The 15,928-nt window shown below is 41.8% G+C and overlaps 1 protein-coding gene across 12 annotated transcripts in view; it reads right to left on the bottom strand.

Annotated features, from left to right (window-relative positions):
• Positions 1–275: 275 nt before the first annotated feature.
• LOC121596904 overlaps positions 276–15,928 on the bottom strand; it is a 58,060-nt gene continuing 42,407 nt past the window's right edge. For 9 of the 12 annotated variants that reach the window (XM_041922285.1, XM_041922282.1, XM_041922286.1 and 6 more), the window contains 3 exons: positions 6,584–7,096; positions 2,271–2,517; positions 276–2,198 (listed from right to left, as the gene is read on the bottom strand). In XM_041922285.1, the coding sequence (XP_041778219.1) occupies positions 1,912–2,198; positions 2,271–2,517; positions 6,584–7,096 (1,047 nt within the window). In that variant the 3' untranslated portion in view covers positions 276–1,911. Of the gene's footprint in view, positions 2,199–2,270; positions 2,518–6,583; positions 7,097–7,224; positions 7,399–15,928 lie in introns of those variants that run through there. The other 3 variants (XM_041922281.1, XM_041922292.1, XM_041922293.1) reach the window with 3 other exon arrangements.

Raw genomic sequence — 15,928 nt, 5'->3', positions numbered from 1 at the left:
GTCTATAATATCTCAGGAGTTATAATAGTTTTGGGACACTTTCTTGGCTTTTTTTTCGGAAGACAGAGTCAAAAAAGTGTCCCAAAATTATGAGACGCTTTCTTTACTTTATTACATGAGTGTCCGACACAGTAATGCGCACAATATGCAAAAATGTTTTAAAACCATCCAAGGTAACCACTCGTCTTGTTTCGATCGAGTTTGGGAAAGTGGCTGTATATCACGTTTTTGACGAAAGATAGCAGCCCTTTAACTAAAAAATGCACAATCAGTCGTTTGATAAAATTTAAGTTTTTTATTTTCAGATCGTTTTGATGTTGGGAGAGTTCATGTCAAGTTCATCCTCTAAACGTCTTCTTTGTGTACAAATTATTTTTAAAAACATTATTGTTATTAAAGACGGTAGTCAGTACAGGTATTCCCCGAGATACGCTAATTATGCGGAATAGCGAAGGCAATAGCGTTTTTTGAATATTAGCGTATGTCGAATTTCGAGATTTTCAGTCAAATCATAGGTAAATTTCGTATAATTTTGCTAGAAGTGGGAGGTTTTTGGCCACTAATTTAGATATTTGATCTGATTTTAACAGAAGATTACAATTTTATACCTTTTGAAACTTTGGTATTTCAAATTCGACCAAAAGAGAATTTATTTTTTATTTGATTTGTATTTTGTATGTGCCAAATTAGTACAATTTTCTGAAAGAACTGTCAAATTTAGAATATAGCGTATAGCGAAATCGCGTATATCGAGTATGGCGTATATTGGGGAATACCTGTATACGCTTGACTTTTCTGTTGGACTGCTTGGATGGGAACTAAATAATCAAACACAACGCCGATTGTACACTCAACATTATTCCTTCAAGTGGGATCGACGCTGTGGCAAGGAGCGAAAGTATCAGCTAGTTTAATGTGTGTTTGAGAAGAGTTTATATTTGAACTGATGATGGGAAATGATATATTGCATCTAACTTATAAAACAGCTAACATTTTGTCAATTTGCTCATCATTGTTCATTCTAATCACCCCTCAACCCCCCCCCCCCCCTCATTTTCTACTGATCGTTTCGACCAGCGCTCATATTGTACGATGATGTCTCGTGTGTTTTAGTTTCGTTTATCACAGACATACATTTTTATTCAACTGATCAATCTTTCAATCCGACACTGACGTATACGATGATAGTTGCTGTACCTATTTTCCATGCAGCAACCATTCCTATTCGAGGTGCAATTCCTTAAATCTAACCTGTTCTTAAGCATCTACGAAATGTGGCACTCCAGTCTAGTTGTGTTTTTCTATTTTAGCACTGGCGCTATATTATTCCAAAAGCTTTGCAGCTGTTGAACTATGTATACGGGTGTTTGTGTATTCATTCGTGTGTTACATAAAGAGGTGTGAATCTAACGTCTAGTATAGATAAAACCATCGATAATTTAATAAATAACCTAAATGGTATTTGAGGGAAGAGAGTTGCTTAAGTTTTGATTAGGAAATGTTTTTTTTTACCCTATCTCTCTACACGATGTTTTATTTATTTTCTTGGAAAAGATGGAAACTATTGAGATGTAATTGAATGTCATACAATCGCGCTACTTATGCTTATTAGACACGATTGTGTATACAGGGTAAAAATCTATATCTTTGATTGCACTCCGTTCCTAGAGGTTGTTAAACGCATGAAGATAAGTGTTGAGGAACGGAAAATAAAATGGCTTGAATATGTGTGAGTTTGAAAATAAACTCCTACTTTCTGTTGATGCTGATCGGGTTCACATTTACTGTTCGTGTCTTAGATCAGGTTTCGAATTCATTACGTGTGTTACGTCATTCATTTCGAGTATCGGCTCAAAGGATCGTTCAGCTTGCTTTTTCCCAAACTGTGTTCTGTCTCACCATTCAGCTGCTTTATGGACTGCGATGCTTGACCGGAGCGGAAACGAATGCCTGCAGACTGAAGTAACGCTGCGTGTCACTGGTCGTAACGCTGGTAACGTGATTGAACTGGCACGGTTGCGAGATTTGTGATTTCGGTGGCAGCACGATCGGTTTGGCGCGCTTCTGGGTTTTGCGTTTTCTGCCCGGCGCCGACAGGGCAATGTTTTCCGGATTGCTGGTCAACTCCTCCACCCGCACCCACATTTCACGGGCGGCCTGATTTGAGTCGAAGCTGAAACCGATCACTTTTCGATGATCTGAATGGGCGAGAAAAGTACGCTATCAGTACAAGCGATTGAGAGGCGCAATGGTGCCGCGAAATATCATACCTGCTGATAGACACATCGTGTGGAAGGCTGCCGCTGCCACCTTATAGTCGGACAGGTTGTCGATGGTGTCCTTCCAGAGGGCAAAGCACGTACCACGTTCGGCTAAAACGAACGACACCCTCGGTGTGCAGCGTGACCGTGTGCTGCCCTTGTCGTGTAGCAGCACAGGAATGCCAGTAAACACCAAGCGCCAGTCCTCCTTACCTAATCGCTCGTACAGATTGGCCAACGATGAACTAACGTACACCTGTGATGAAAAAAAGGAAGCAAAGGATAACATGTGAACAAAAGGATCATGTTTAGGCCAATCGCCGGTTGTTGTTGGGGTAAAATGTTTGCAAATTATTATTCATCCTTCAACCACATGAGGCATATGAAGCTGTAGTTCGTGTTTAGGATTTTATTGGCAATTTATGTAGATCGACGGCGTGGGTTATCCGTTTCGAATGGCACCGCAGCAGTATATGTCAATAGTGGATACAGACTAGAGCTCATATCTCTGTTGCTAAAGGAAGGGTTTCAAAGATCGGGAGATTCTTTTGCGAGTACATTCCTCCACAAGTTGCTTGATACGTGTCTTTTAACTTTTTTCATATTCCTGCAAACTTGAACGACAAACGATTGGAAATGTTCAAGCATGATGGAGTGGTATCTTGTGCGTTTCTTTTACAGCCAGCAAACAAACAGCTATCTGCTGGGGTTAAACTTTGCTGAAGTAAGGACGATTTCCCCATAAGGTACCCGACGAAAAGTTTATGCAAAATGTGTTTGATAAAGTTTGCTCATTTTGTCCTTTTTTATGGTACTTTATTTGTACCTTATGCCTCCCACCACATGGTCAAAGAACAACCTCGTCGAATGGGTGTGTGTGAGTGAGTGATTTAGACGTTTTCCGGATGCTTTTACGGTGTAGTACACGCAGCCTCCGGGAACGTTATATCTCTACAGTAAATTTTCTCTGTCGCTCTACTGCTCGTATGAACATTGTGTGGCTTTTCGATGCTAATAAAGCGCATATTCTGTTGCGATCCAAAAAACGGAACAGACCCTGGTAAAGGCGCAAGAAGTTTTTTGGGTTTTGTTTGTTGAAATTGTTATGGTTCTTTAGTTAGTTGGTTCGCAGCTATGTTTTCTTTCCAACCCTATGTTTTGCGTAATCGAGCGGTTTTATTACAGCGTTGACTAAAAACTGTAATAAATTTATTACTCCTTCGTCTGCTTTTATGGTGATCAATTAAAAATGAGCACATTGTTAAGAGTTTGTCTGATCTTAGCTTTTGTTTAGTAAGTCAGCTTAGTGCCAAAGTTTATGTTGTAATAAGCGATATAATCAACCTACTAAAAAGGGTCACAACTGGGCACCTTTAAACCTTTACCTTCATCTTTATCTCTGGTGTATGTGATGATTCCGCAAAACTATAATCCAGCTGTTAATTGGTCCCCCAAGGGGTTGTGTAAAATCAGTGTCCCTTTTCTTCTTTGATTTTACCGTTTTGCGAATCGCTATTGTCTTTGTGTGGTGCAAATTTGAAGCTTTCCCTATAGCCGCTTTCTCACACAGCATATTCTGGCAGCCTGTGGCGAATCTTTTTCGGGCAATCCATGCTATCCATCACCGGATGGATAACAAAAATAGTTGCTTGGAATCTTATGATAGGCCGAGGGAAATATCGTGTTTTAACATATATTTTTGATCGCTTCCAAGCCCTAGTGCTCTAATTGTTGTTATTGTGCATTTCTTACAACAAGAACCCGTGTTTACGAATGTTTTTGTTAAATAACAATTATTATATCCAGCGAAGATTCGTGGTATGTGAACGCAAAAAATGGCGAATCTTTTTTGACACTTATTTCTGGTGGAAGGAGAAAGATTCGCGAAGAAAGATATGGCTTGTGAACGTACGTATCTTGCCGCAATCAGCGATCATCTTCAGGCTATCGGTTATCTGCCGTGCCCCTGCTACTGAGAGGTCTTTGCCGCGTACTGTTTTTTGTAGTCTTAATGCATCGTACCATCTTCTCCAAGCACCTTCATACTCTATTGATCATAATTGACGCTGAAAAGCAAAGTTTGGTGGAGAAGGTCTAAAAAAACGCCACTTTGGTCCTACGTCAGCCGCCAGCAAAAATGCTTTAAAGTCACAAATCATCATTAACAGATGATAACTTTTCGATTTAAGATGTAAAATCCCCTTTTATTTGTTGTTCTCCAGAGGGATCGTCCGATGAAGGGGGGGCGTTTTAATATGTTTCTGTGTGTGGAACGGCACTGTTTGACAACCTCTCTAGGATCGTTGTTTTTCCTCCTGTCTGTTCCGAATGGGGTTTTCTTGTTGTGCTTTCCGGCATTCTCATGTATTGAAGATGGAGGGATTGTGGGGAGGAGGGAGGGGTTTGGTGGTTGGCAGAGAGAAAGCACGAGTACCATGGTATATTGGCCTGGTTTTGCGTCTCTCTTGGTTCATTCTTTTGTGCTTCTCTCAGCATGGGGGCAAGTGTAAGCGTCATAAAAAAGTATAGCATACAACACAACAGTAACAAACTGGTGCTAATCGGAGGAAACGGTGAAAAAAGCAAAGCACCGCACCCAATCATTGATGTAAACGATGTGTTGTAGCAGCGGCAACAGAGGGAATATCAAAGTGGTCGAACTTTTTGCTGACTCTCCAACATTTCTCCTTGAGCTTTGCGTAAAGGTTGAAACCTAGATCATGTATCCGTAACGTGCACGTGGTTGATCACCTATCTCCCCTTTTCCCGGTCGGGGGGATAACGATGATATGGGTCCTTTTTTAGTGGAAAAACACGTTGTCCATGACTTTGCTTGTGTTACAGAAATTTGAGTAGGTGCGTGCGTTAATTTTTCCGTGACCTCTCAAGTGATTAGGAATTCCAGGACGTGTATGTGACTTCCGCTTGTCAAACTTCCATCAGCAGAGTTGGTAGTTCGTGACACTAAAATTTGGACACTTGATGCTTGAGTTTTTTTTCTTTTCATTTCATTTTATGTTGATGCGTTGCTGTGTTGTAGCTGACAGACACGCTCTATTCTTGTTCGAAATTGCCCCACGTCCATAGTCTTCCGGAAACACGTGACCCGGATTCACCCGGTTTCCAACAACAAAACGACACTGACTCATGATGTGGCAATCATAATTGACACAAATTTTGCCGCCGTCTGAGAAAATTAAACACGCCTTCCCGTATGGATCCACCTTCTGAAGAGTGGCGTGTTGGACGAACGCGTTACACTAATGACTCACTATTGTTTATCTCTGTGTGTTCGCCAACGGCCATGCCAAAAGGGGGCAATTGTTTGTTGACAACTTTTACTAACCGCACACCGCTCCTTCTGGAGACTACGCTTACGGCTACAGCGATAAGCACACCGGCATACGTGCAATGGTGCAAAAGCTGAAGATAACAAACTACTTTAAGGGTGATATGCTCTTTTGTACTGTAAACACATCAGCATTCTGGGCTTAAAATCTGCTCGAACGACAGTCATTGGTGTTGCAGAAAGCGTGAATATTCCATAGTGTATTTCAAGTGGACTGCTAGCCCCAGAAAAAAAAATCAACTCAACTATCTCATCTACTTCAGCCCATTCCACGGAGGATAAACATTTTACAGCATGGGTGGAAATCAAGCAACTTCATAGCAACACGCTTCATGCAAGAATGCCGGAGCTGGCAAGTATACGAAGATGTGTGCATTAACGTTCAATTCTGTAAGCACCTAGCCGGGTATGTTGTGGTCATTAATTTTAAAATTATTATTTTTTTTTTTTGGAAAATCGAATCGTTCCAAAATTTTCAGAATGCCTAGAAAAACATGTTTTGAAACACTGATAAAGAAATCAGTGTTTTAATTATGTTAAAGTTAAAAAAACTATACAACCATAAAACTATGAAGTTATAACATAAAACAAGTATTGTTATGTTTATTAGGGGGAGGCTTTGTCGTATTGCTTATGGAAATATTGTTGTTATAGAAACATAAAATAAGTTTAAAAGTTACATAATGAATATGTTAATTTCCGTATAAATGTATGGCCTATACGAGTATACCATAGAAGTAAAGGTGCAGTTTTCGTTATTGATACGAAGGTTAAACAAAGAATCCATCGATTCCTCAAATGCACTCATGACGTAAATTCTGTCTATCCTTGCAATCAGCACCATCAATTGAGTTTGTGTCTGCATATTTGCACATTTGCTGCAATTATTACCTCGACTTCGACCGACGGTGCTGACATCATCATACACTCTCCGGCCACACTCCAATTGATTTATCGACGCCCTCAAACTCACCTCAGTGCCGAGTCCGCTGAAGAAGCTCTCGACCTGGGCCCGTTCGTAGTCGGTGATGACGCCGTTGTCCAGACTGATGAGGTCGTGTTTGGTGTACTCGAGATCGTCATCCTGCTCGTCCACGTCCTCATGCGTGTAGCTCGAGTTGGGCGAAATCATTCCGCCCATATGTTGCTGTTGTTGATGCTGCTGCTGCTGCTGCTCCTGTGACTGTTGGAGATGGTCGTGAGTCGAAAGAATCGAAGTACGGTGGTGTGGCTGATGGCGATGATGGTTGTGATGATGATGGTGATGATGGTGATGCGGATTATGGAGAAGGTGGTGCTGATGGTTGTTGGGATGGTGCAGCTGCATCGGATGTGAGTGGGGGTCACTACCGTCCAGGGACCAGTCCTGCATTACCTCACAGATCTCCGAGACGGAACCGTCCGAGCTATCTGATTTGCTGGACGAGCTGGATGGGCCACTATGGTCACTCACTGACTCCAACCGGTGCCGCTGGAGGTGTGTCATCTGTGTCAATGAAAAAAAGAACAAGAAAATGAAAAGATTAGCATTAGATTCTATTTGCAAGAAGTTATCTATGTCTAATCTCTCCTGAATAAAAAAAATCTATGTGTAATGAATTTTCTCTCATTCACAGGCGGTAGTTTTGGAACAAGTTTTTTCATTTTCATTCCTCCTCCCGGCAACACTCTTTTACTTGAAATCACATCAATAGTCGATTGCCCACTTCACGCAATTACGTGCACCATTTCGACAGGCTCACAAATCAAACTGCAACTTCCGACGAACGTACGTCGGTGAGTACGGTCTGTCACTGTTTGCGCTGTTTGCAAACTAGCAAGAGCTGTGTTTGTGATAGCGATAGACTAAAGATAAGGCTTTAACAGTGTGGTTCTATCGGTGTGCTACGCGTATGAGTATGTATTTGTAGGAGGTTTGCGAAAAATGTGCTAGAATTGAGTGCTTCTGGGCAGTGATTTATTCGATAAACATTTGATAAAGCATAACATCGTATGTTGGTAACATCAAGTAACATCAAGTCTCTCCTCTGCTAAGTTTATTATTATGGTATGATTCAGGTTTCTCAATACTTTTTTCAAAAATGATTCCTCTATCGAAACAAATAATTGAAACGAAGTTTGCCAACCATTAGCGTAAATATTTTCGAAAATGTACAGCCATGAATGTTAACGTTTAATGATACCGTTGGACTGTTGGTTAACTGAGAAGAACCCCCTACGCGAGCTCAATTTCACTCTTTTTCCTCGTATTAAGCGTCAGCAGTTTGTTTATGTTATGAAGATAGCCTATGGAGGTGGGAAGGTAGACTACAACTTCGATTAGATAAATTTCTTTCTCCTGCAAGCGTTGCTGGTACCTTCATAAAGTACACTAAACTCTCTTCAATACCACATGTCACCTAGGTAAAGAAACATTTTTGATTGGCCGGATCCTAGCATTTTGCAATCTCAACTCAGTATTCAGTTCTGTTAAGCTGAGTATTCAGTTCTGTTATTCAGTTCCCTTTAATCAAACAGATGGGTTCTTTATGACAAAGGGGAAAAAATAAATGCAGCTTTAGCTAACAGCTAACAGTTTGCGATACTTTGCAGTTGCTCGTTCACATAGCCTGCTACAAAATGTACCACTCCAACGAGCTGGAAAGGAAAACATTTGTTTTGCATCATTTCGCTGAAACGGAGAGCATAAACGAAGTAAAACAAAGTAAAAAAGACTTTATCCCACGCAAACAGAACAGACATCACTGGACGATTATCCTTCGTTAAAAGGATACCGAAATTACGTGAAGCGTATGTTGTTTACCGTCCAGCGCGAACCAGAAAAGGGGTGAACGATATGAAAAGTGAAATGATTAATCACCTGAAACTGGGACACCAACAACCCATCTTGTCTCGCGGACAAATAATGCGGTTTGATATGGTTACTACCAACCCGGGGATTGCAAACGATGTCAGAAAAAACAACGAGCAACTCATCCACTGGCGCACTGGTCTAGCCATTGTACTTCGGTATTCTAGTGATGCTGACGGGAAGCTTTCAACCAACCGCACACGGTAGAGTCAACTATCCACAGCAGTACCTTTAAGTCATCAACCGCAAATTATTCCTCTCTTGGAGACCGCATTGAAGCATTCCAAGGAAAATTAACAAAGAATAAAAGAAGCGCTTGGTACACATCCACGGTACACGGGGAAACATCCTGTTACTCCTGTGACGCTTTTACATCATCATTTAAGTTCATGATGTTGAAACCCCATCCCCGTCTCCTACGCTGGATATATTGTTTTGTGTTTGGCACTCGTGCCATGAAACACAATTTTGAAGCGAGTTCAGGGTACTATAGTGCAGTCCGGGCGCTTTTTGCTGCTTTCGCAACGTGTCATTATGTATACTAACGGGTCCTTTGGCAGAGGAATTGCTTTCACATGACGAATGATTTTCATCCATCATGCCGGGTACTGCCATCCGGGGACGATAGGGACGGCAGTGTGTAGTTTCCCTTGTTTTCGCGGAGGATCATGTGGTTATGGGGAAGGATGTAATAGCGGACGATTTCTAATCAACATACTCTTTCGGAAACACGTTTTAATAACGACAACAAATATTGGTTGCTTGGTGAGTTCTGATCCTCCTGATCCTTTTGATAAATTCTTGTTTAGTGAATAAAACCGTAGAATTTTAGGTTTATTAAATCAGAAAAGTAAATTTAAGTGATTTAATCGTTAAGACACAGGAGCATAACTAAAGTTTCAAAACTCCGAATTTCATAGGTTAGTTTGTGTACATTTATGTTTTAATCATATTAAAAGATATACTTTAAATTGCCCTAGCCATTGCAATACATTATTTGTCCCACATTGGAGTAAATTAAAAGTTAGCATTAATGTCATTACCACTCTGTGTTCTGCTCGGTGCTGCCACCGTACATACACACATATGATGAACTAAACAAATGTTCATTTATCATTAATTAACGGAGAGAGGTTACAGCCTAACCATCTCGCGCTCGGCGTAGAGTTTGGTCTAATGCAGCCTGTCCCATCAGTGGGAGTCCATTCAGTCGTAAGGAAAATTGAATTCCATGCTCCTCCAAGCTTGCTGTAAAAGGCTGGTCTGTGTCGTAAACGCCAGTACGGTCCTATAAAAGGGTATCGCGATTGGATAAGATATTTCCTTGCAGAACCCCCTATGTCACTGTTCATGGAGAGTGGGTAGAGTACATTTACAACTATCTATGCACTGCAGGAGTATGTTAATAATGTAGCCTGGCGTATCATATCAGACAAATTCAATTGCCATAGCCTGTAGCATCTCCTTAGCACACATAGAGAATCAGTTACATTAACGTGAAGATGAAAGATCTTTCGCAAAAGGTACTCCCCGTACGGGTGCGTTCGATTCCAAAGTCTCTAGTCTCAACAGACAGGCATTGGTTTGGAGATCGTTTGTGTTCGTTGAGTTGGTTTTACCATTTATTTGCATACGACAAATGAGCGCTTAGCACGAATTCTAAAAGGCTCTGATAAAGTTCGATGAGCTGTTGTAAGTATACGCTGATGTAAGTCAAAATTGATTGCAAACATGACCACGAAATGTTTAGCGTAGACTGTCCAGAAATCGTGGCTTCTATGAAAGCGCTGAATCGGTCTGGGTGTCTGGAAAACGGAACAACAATCCTTAATGCAAGGTAACTAAGCACAAAAACGCTATATTAGCGGAAGGCGCATGTGTGAGAGCAGGACGAGTGAAAGTGTGGGATAAGTTAATTAAATCAATGTCTCTCCGGTGGGCCAACATCTGTGGTAAGATTGCACCCCAGGAGGCCTGTAAGATGGTGTAACAAGGAGTGGTAAAGTAACTTATCTGGAATTCATGAACGAAAGAGAGAAAAATCGGGTAAATAATGTATAACAGTCACTACCGGCTGATAATGGTAGCCGAGGAAAGTAAAAGCACGTTCCCAGCGAGACCACATCCTACGCAAATCGAAGCCACTCATGTCGATCTCTCCTGTGGGGTTGGACACTCGATGGGTTGGTGTGACCGGTTGGTTGATTCTGACTATTTTCTATTTGTTCACTTACTGTCAGCGCCGTGTGCATGCTACTGGAAGCAGACAAACGTCCTGCAGTGAACGGAAGCTGCTGCTACAGTCTCAGTGTGCAGTCGGTTGCTCTGACTGGCATAAACCGGGTTCTCGGTTTAGTCTAGTCTGTTTGTCTACGCTTCGGTTGAAAATGGAAATGCAATTCAACTACTTACGCGCAAACGACAGAATGTGGCATTCAGTGCGATACGTGCTGGTAGGGAAGGCTGGGGACGCATAAGTGTACAGTTTGGTTATTTTTTCCTATTGTCGTTTCCCGTTCGTGCGTGGTTTCTCCGTTTAGTACAGACAATATCCAAAGAAGTGTTAATGGATTTTTTTGTGATTGACTGATAACCTTATTGTGCTTTAATGAATCTAAATTTAAAACACGGTTCGTGAAGAACGGCCTAATAAGAGACATTAAGTCGGTATGAGATTTATGGTATGTTATTACTAATAGATTGCACCTATTTTATCATGTTTTAATGAATGCGTATGTACAACTGTTACGGTTTGTTTAGCTCAATACATTTAAATAAAAGCACCTCACACACATTGTGCCACCAATTTTGGGAACTTTTTTTCCTGCTTCCGGATATAGTTTTCCACGCATAGCCAATAATTTAGCGAGCAACTAAAAAACGAGAGAGAGAGGGAGAGAGAGAGAGAGAGAGAGAAAGAGAGAGAGAGAGAGTATGTATAGCGATGCTATTTTGAAGTGTCATCTATTAGTCACGTACGCTAACGCTTCTCTATTTGTTTCGTGTGTATTTTATTTGCCATCCGAAACAGGCGGATGGTACTTGAATAACGCCTGGAGAGTATATCCAATACAAGGCTCTCAGTCCCAAGAGAAAGACTGAAAAAACATCGCAGCAAAACCGGTACATATATCGCGCTCTTTATTAAGATACATTGCTCGTCGTTTTTAGGCGCACAAGTGCAGCGTGAAACGTTGTCTGCAAATTAAAATCATTTTCCGGGCGAGATAACGTCCACTAACAGAAATTGAAGCACTTCAAAGCTTAATTTCCAAACTTCCGTACAGCACGTATCCTGCTAGTGATCATGATGTGTTTGTTTAAAGATGTGTTGCTTACCAACAGCAATAGATAAAGTTATGTTGCGATACTTGCTGTCGAAAACTTAAGTCACACCTTCGAGTGGAAACTCATGTAGCTTGGAGATGTTGTCACTTCCTTCAAACCGTAACAAAAGCCGTGAAGGATCCACGAAGAAAATGGCTTCACTTGAGCTTTTGAAGATTGGCTTACAAAAAAGGCAACTTTGTGACAGGGGTTGGGTCAACCAAACCGGCAATAAAGTAGCCCTATGTTGTGCAAAAGGGAATTTGTCAAGCGACTCCGTCTTCGTTTGCGTCTGTTGTCAATGAAAAATCTAAACTTTTGCTCTGCAAGGAAGACTTCAAATCATCATCGTGAAATTTTGCTATTTCTTTTCTTGCGTTTCTTAAAGGGTACTCCTTATTTACTTACTTATCTTAAAGGGTACTCCTAGGTGGTGTTTTTTTGGAAAGTTTTGAGTCTTGTCTTGCGCGCCAACCGCAAACGGAACTCGTGATATTTCGGGAAACAATTGAAAAATGAAAAGGAATCGACTTAGTTTTATAGCCATAAAAACAGAGAAATGAGGAATGGAGAGTTCCGCGTCACGCACCGATACTGCGTCCAATAAAAGGCCCGAGGGCTTCAAAACCTTACCGCACCTTACATTTCGATGTGGTAAAATTAATAACGCCAAAATATGGTAATTTGGTGAGAAAGGAAAAAAAAATAACAACACGTGACCAAATTGCGTTGCCCACCGCGAAGTCAATTGGGCGGTGTGTGTCTCCTAAGTGCCCTCGAGCGGGGGATAGCTGTCGTTGCAGCATCGCACAAGCTGTCTTATTTCCCCTCGCTGTCCTGTACGCGTGCAACTAGACATCCCGCCAAATAGCGTCGCGTCGTGAAGCCAAATTCTATGACATTCGATGATATTCGATCTTGAAAATTAATATCATGTAACCGGGTTTTGGAGTACAGTCGTTGCCACCAAATTTTGGCTCTAAGGCATCGATGTTTGACAGTGCGCATCAATTTTTGCCTCTAAGGCAAGGGTCTCCAAACTACGACCCCCATCCCTCGAGAGACGTGTTGAAAATCATGTGGAAGAACTGAAACATTATTGTAATGTAAGTACAACATTTGACAACGGTTGAAAAACATCTCGCAATCAATGTTGTAGACATTGGAAATTGACTCGGAAAACCCTGTATCGCGCTGTTCCAGCATAAAACTACAGGAATAAGATCGAACATTGATAGTCCGCGCGAGGAGAGCATTTGCAGTTGAGATTTGCTTTCTCCGTTGCCTTTAGGAGGGATTACAACAGTGTAAACGACACGTTTAGATTCTCTCCTTCTCTATCCTCTTGGAGAGATCCTCTTCGACGGTTTTTCCGCAAACAATCTGTAATAGAAGTGTAATTAAATTCATGCGCCAGACCGTAGCTGAAGTTTAATGCAGTACATTTCAGCGAAAGTACACGAACAGTCAGTGGCGGTAGGAGAGCACACAACTTCGATAAGGCGAATATCAGATATTGTCGGTGTACTAAAATGTAATTAGCACACTTTATCCCGCGCAGCGACGAGAACTTTGTCCTGCTTCCCGCATTGGTATCACTGATTGGCAGCAGGTAAGATACCGAATGGTAAACGCTATGAAGCTTCAGCAAGGAAGGAACAGTAAACTCCCAACAAGAAGACAAAGAAGGTTTGTACCTTCTTGTAGGTTTGTAGCAGTGAGACAGCAAAGGGTACATTTTTAATAATTCAACAAACGGCTTGTGGTACTTCTAGTTGGTGAGAGTTTTATTTGCACAGATTTTCAATGGAGAAGCATGTAAGTGCATCTTGGGAGGCAGAAGAGAAAAAGTAATGAAAAAATATAGCCACCGATTAATTGGCTACCATCGCATGCCAGAAATTGCACGTGAGAATGGGTAAGTGTGGTATCAGTGTTAGAGGATGTCTCTTTGTGCTGTATGTATTTCATTATAACATTTATTTTATTACTGGCATTGAGAATACTATGTTTTCATGTCTTTGTTTGGGTCATAATCACATCCTGAATACCAGTGCACTGATTTTTACAATGTGACATCCGAGAAAAAGTTTTTTTTTTTTTTGAGGTCGGTTGGATGATATTCGGATTTAGTAGGCAAAACAGATTAACTTAGAGTATTAGATTAAACGTGATTAGCTTTCTTTCTATTCTAATTTTATCTAATCAGCCACTTTCCATCTTCTCATCTGGTACCGATTCGCACGGACAACTTCTAAATGTTCATTATCCTTGTTATGGCCCAGCGTCTAGTGGTTTGAACATATGATATCATGCTTCTGATCGGTCCATCCAATCTGTCCTAATAATGCACACTAATGGAAAAGATACTTCGTTCGTGAATAATTCTTGTACCACATTAGCATTGATTGATATGCCTTCCCATTCCCCACGTGTCCAACGCAACACGCAGACACAAACCGGCTATACTGCACCATGACTTGCTTAACTCTCCATCCACAAAAGACGTAGTGCCATACTGAATGACGTTGCTATGATGCAGACCAAACTCGCACAAAAAAGCATGAATCATGTCAAGGCTCTTATCAACCATTTCTATCTTCTTATCAGGCCGCGATAGAAGAGGTATTCTCCGATATACGCTATTAATGCGGACCGGTGGCAATAGCGTATCTCGAATATTAGCGTATATTGAATTTCGAGATTTTCAGTGAAATTATAGCTACTTTTCGTATAATTATAAATAAATAAATAAATAAATAAATAAATTAGTTTTTTTTTATATGAGAAAATAGCTTATAAAGAAATCGAGTATGGCGTATATCTCCGTTCTTCTTCCACCCCCATTCCCAGCTGAAATGGACATCAAACCCAAACAAGACTGACACATTTTGTGAGTTGACATTCGACCACACGGTTCTAATTTACCCGATTTCCGGCACGACGATGTGTATTGGCTGCGTTCCCTCTGCACAAGAATAAGCCTACCGAATGACCGACCCGCCACACTCGATCCGCACCATCACTATTCTCACTTTATTTGACCGCAAAACAATGTGCCACAATGACATAGTTCCCAGTGTGTATGCCTTCCCTCCAGCTCCCCCCCTCCCCCCAAGCTCTTCCAGGGGATCGGCAAAACGCTAATAAATAGCAATGCACCGAATCGCACACAAAGCGGGAGTAAACCGTGTAGCGTAGTTGGCCTGCAATCTTGTCTCGAGGTTGCAACCGTCAGCCACCGTCAGTTTCCGGAACGGCGCACTTTTCTTACGCCTGTGCTAACCAGGTGTATGGGCTGGGCTTATATCCCCTGCCAGTCTGGGATAATCTAGAAGTCGGGAATTGACCTGACCGACTTTTACCAGCGGCGTGTTGTTATATAAAGCTCGAACTCGGTTCCGTTTATCCATTCCTTTTGCTTGCTCTACGTGTCGATTTCGTGGGAGTTTCGATAAATTAGCATATAATAAACCATTTTACCACAGCCACAGATTACCCCGACGGGTGCTCGCTGACGGGTGGTCTGATTGGTACGTGTCGTGTACGTGATGCTGCCCTTGGGCGACCGATACCGGAAGCAGGTCAAGTGTTGCCACCCTTCAGGCTCATCGCACCTATGCGTCCGATAAGGTGTGCGTGTGTTTGCATGAGACTGGGAAAAACAGCATACTTTTTCCTCTTCCACATAACTCCCAACGGTACTAGATACACTACCATATCGCGAGCTGTTCGGTTGTATCGGGAGTAGTGATGGGTAAATACATTTTTTTCCAGAGTAGGATCGATCCGGATCCGGAAACCATCGGAGTTGGACTCGGGGGAGTACAGGGGGAGTAGGGGGGGGGGGGGGTGGTTTGGACGGTACTTGGTTAGATATTTATTGTCGATGTTTTTATGACCGCCGGTCGGTGGTGCAGTCGTCAACTCGTACGACGTAAGAACATGCCCGTCATGGGTTCAAGTCCCGAATAAACCGTGCCCCCATACGTAGGACTTACTATCCTGCTATGGTAACAATAAGTCACTGAACGCCAAGCTCACTTCGCTAGTAGTGGGTACAGGCAGGCCTTGACCGACAGCGGTTGTTGTGCCAAAGAAAAAAATAATATGACCATTTATGACCACCCCCGACTTTCG

The sequence above is a fragment of the Anopheles merus genome, chromosome 3R, assembly GCF_017562075.2.
Source record: "Anopheles merus strain MAF chromosome 3R, AmerM5.1, whole genome shotgun sequence".
NCBI classification, from domain to species: Eukaryota; Metazoa; Arthropoda; class Insecta; order Diptera; family Culicidae; genus Anopheles; species Anopheles merus.
The sequence above is the reverse complement of the archived record's forward strand: the minus strand, read 5'-3'. Positions and strand labels throughout refer to the sequence as shown.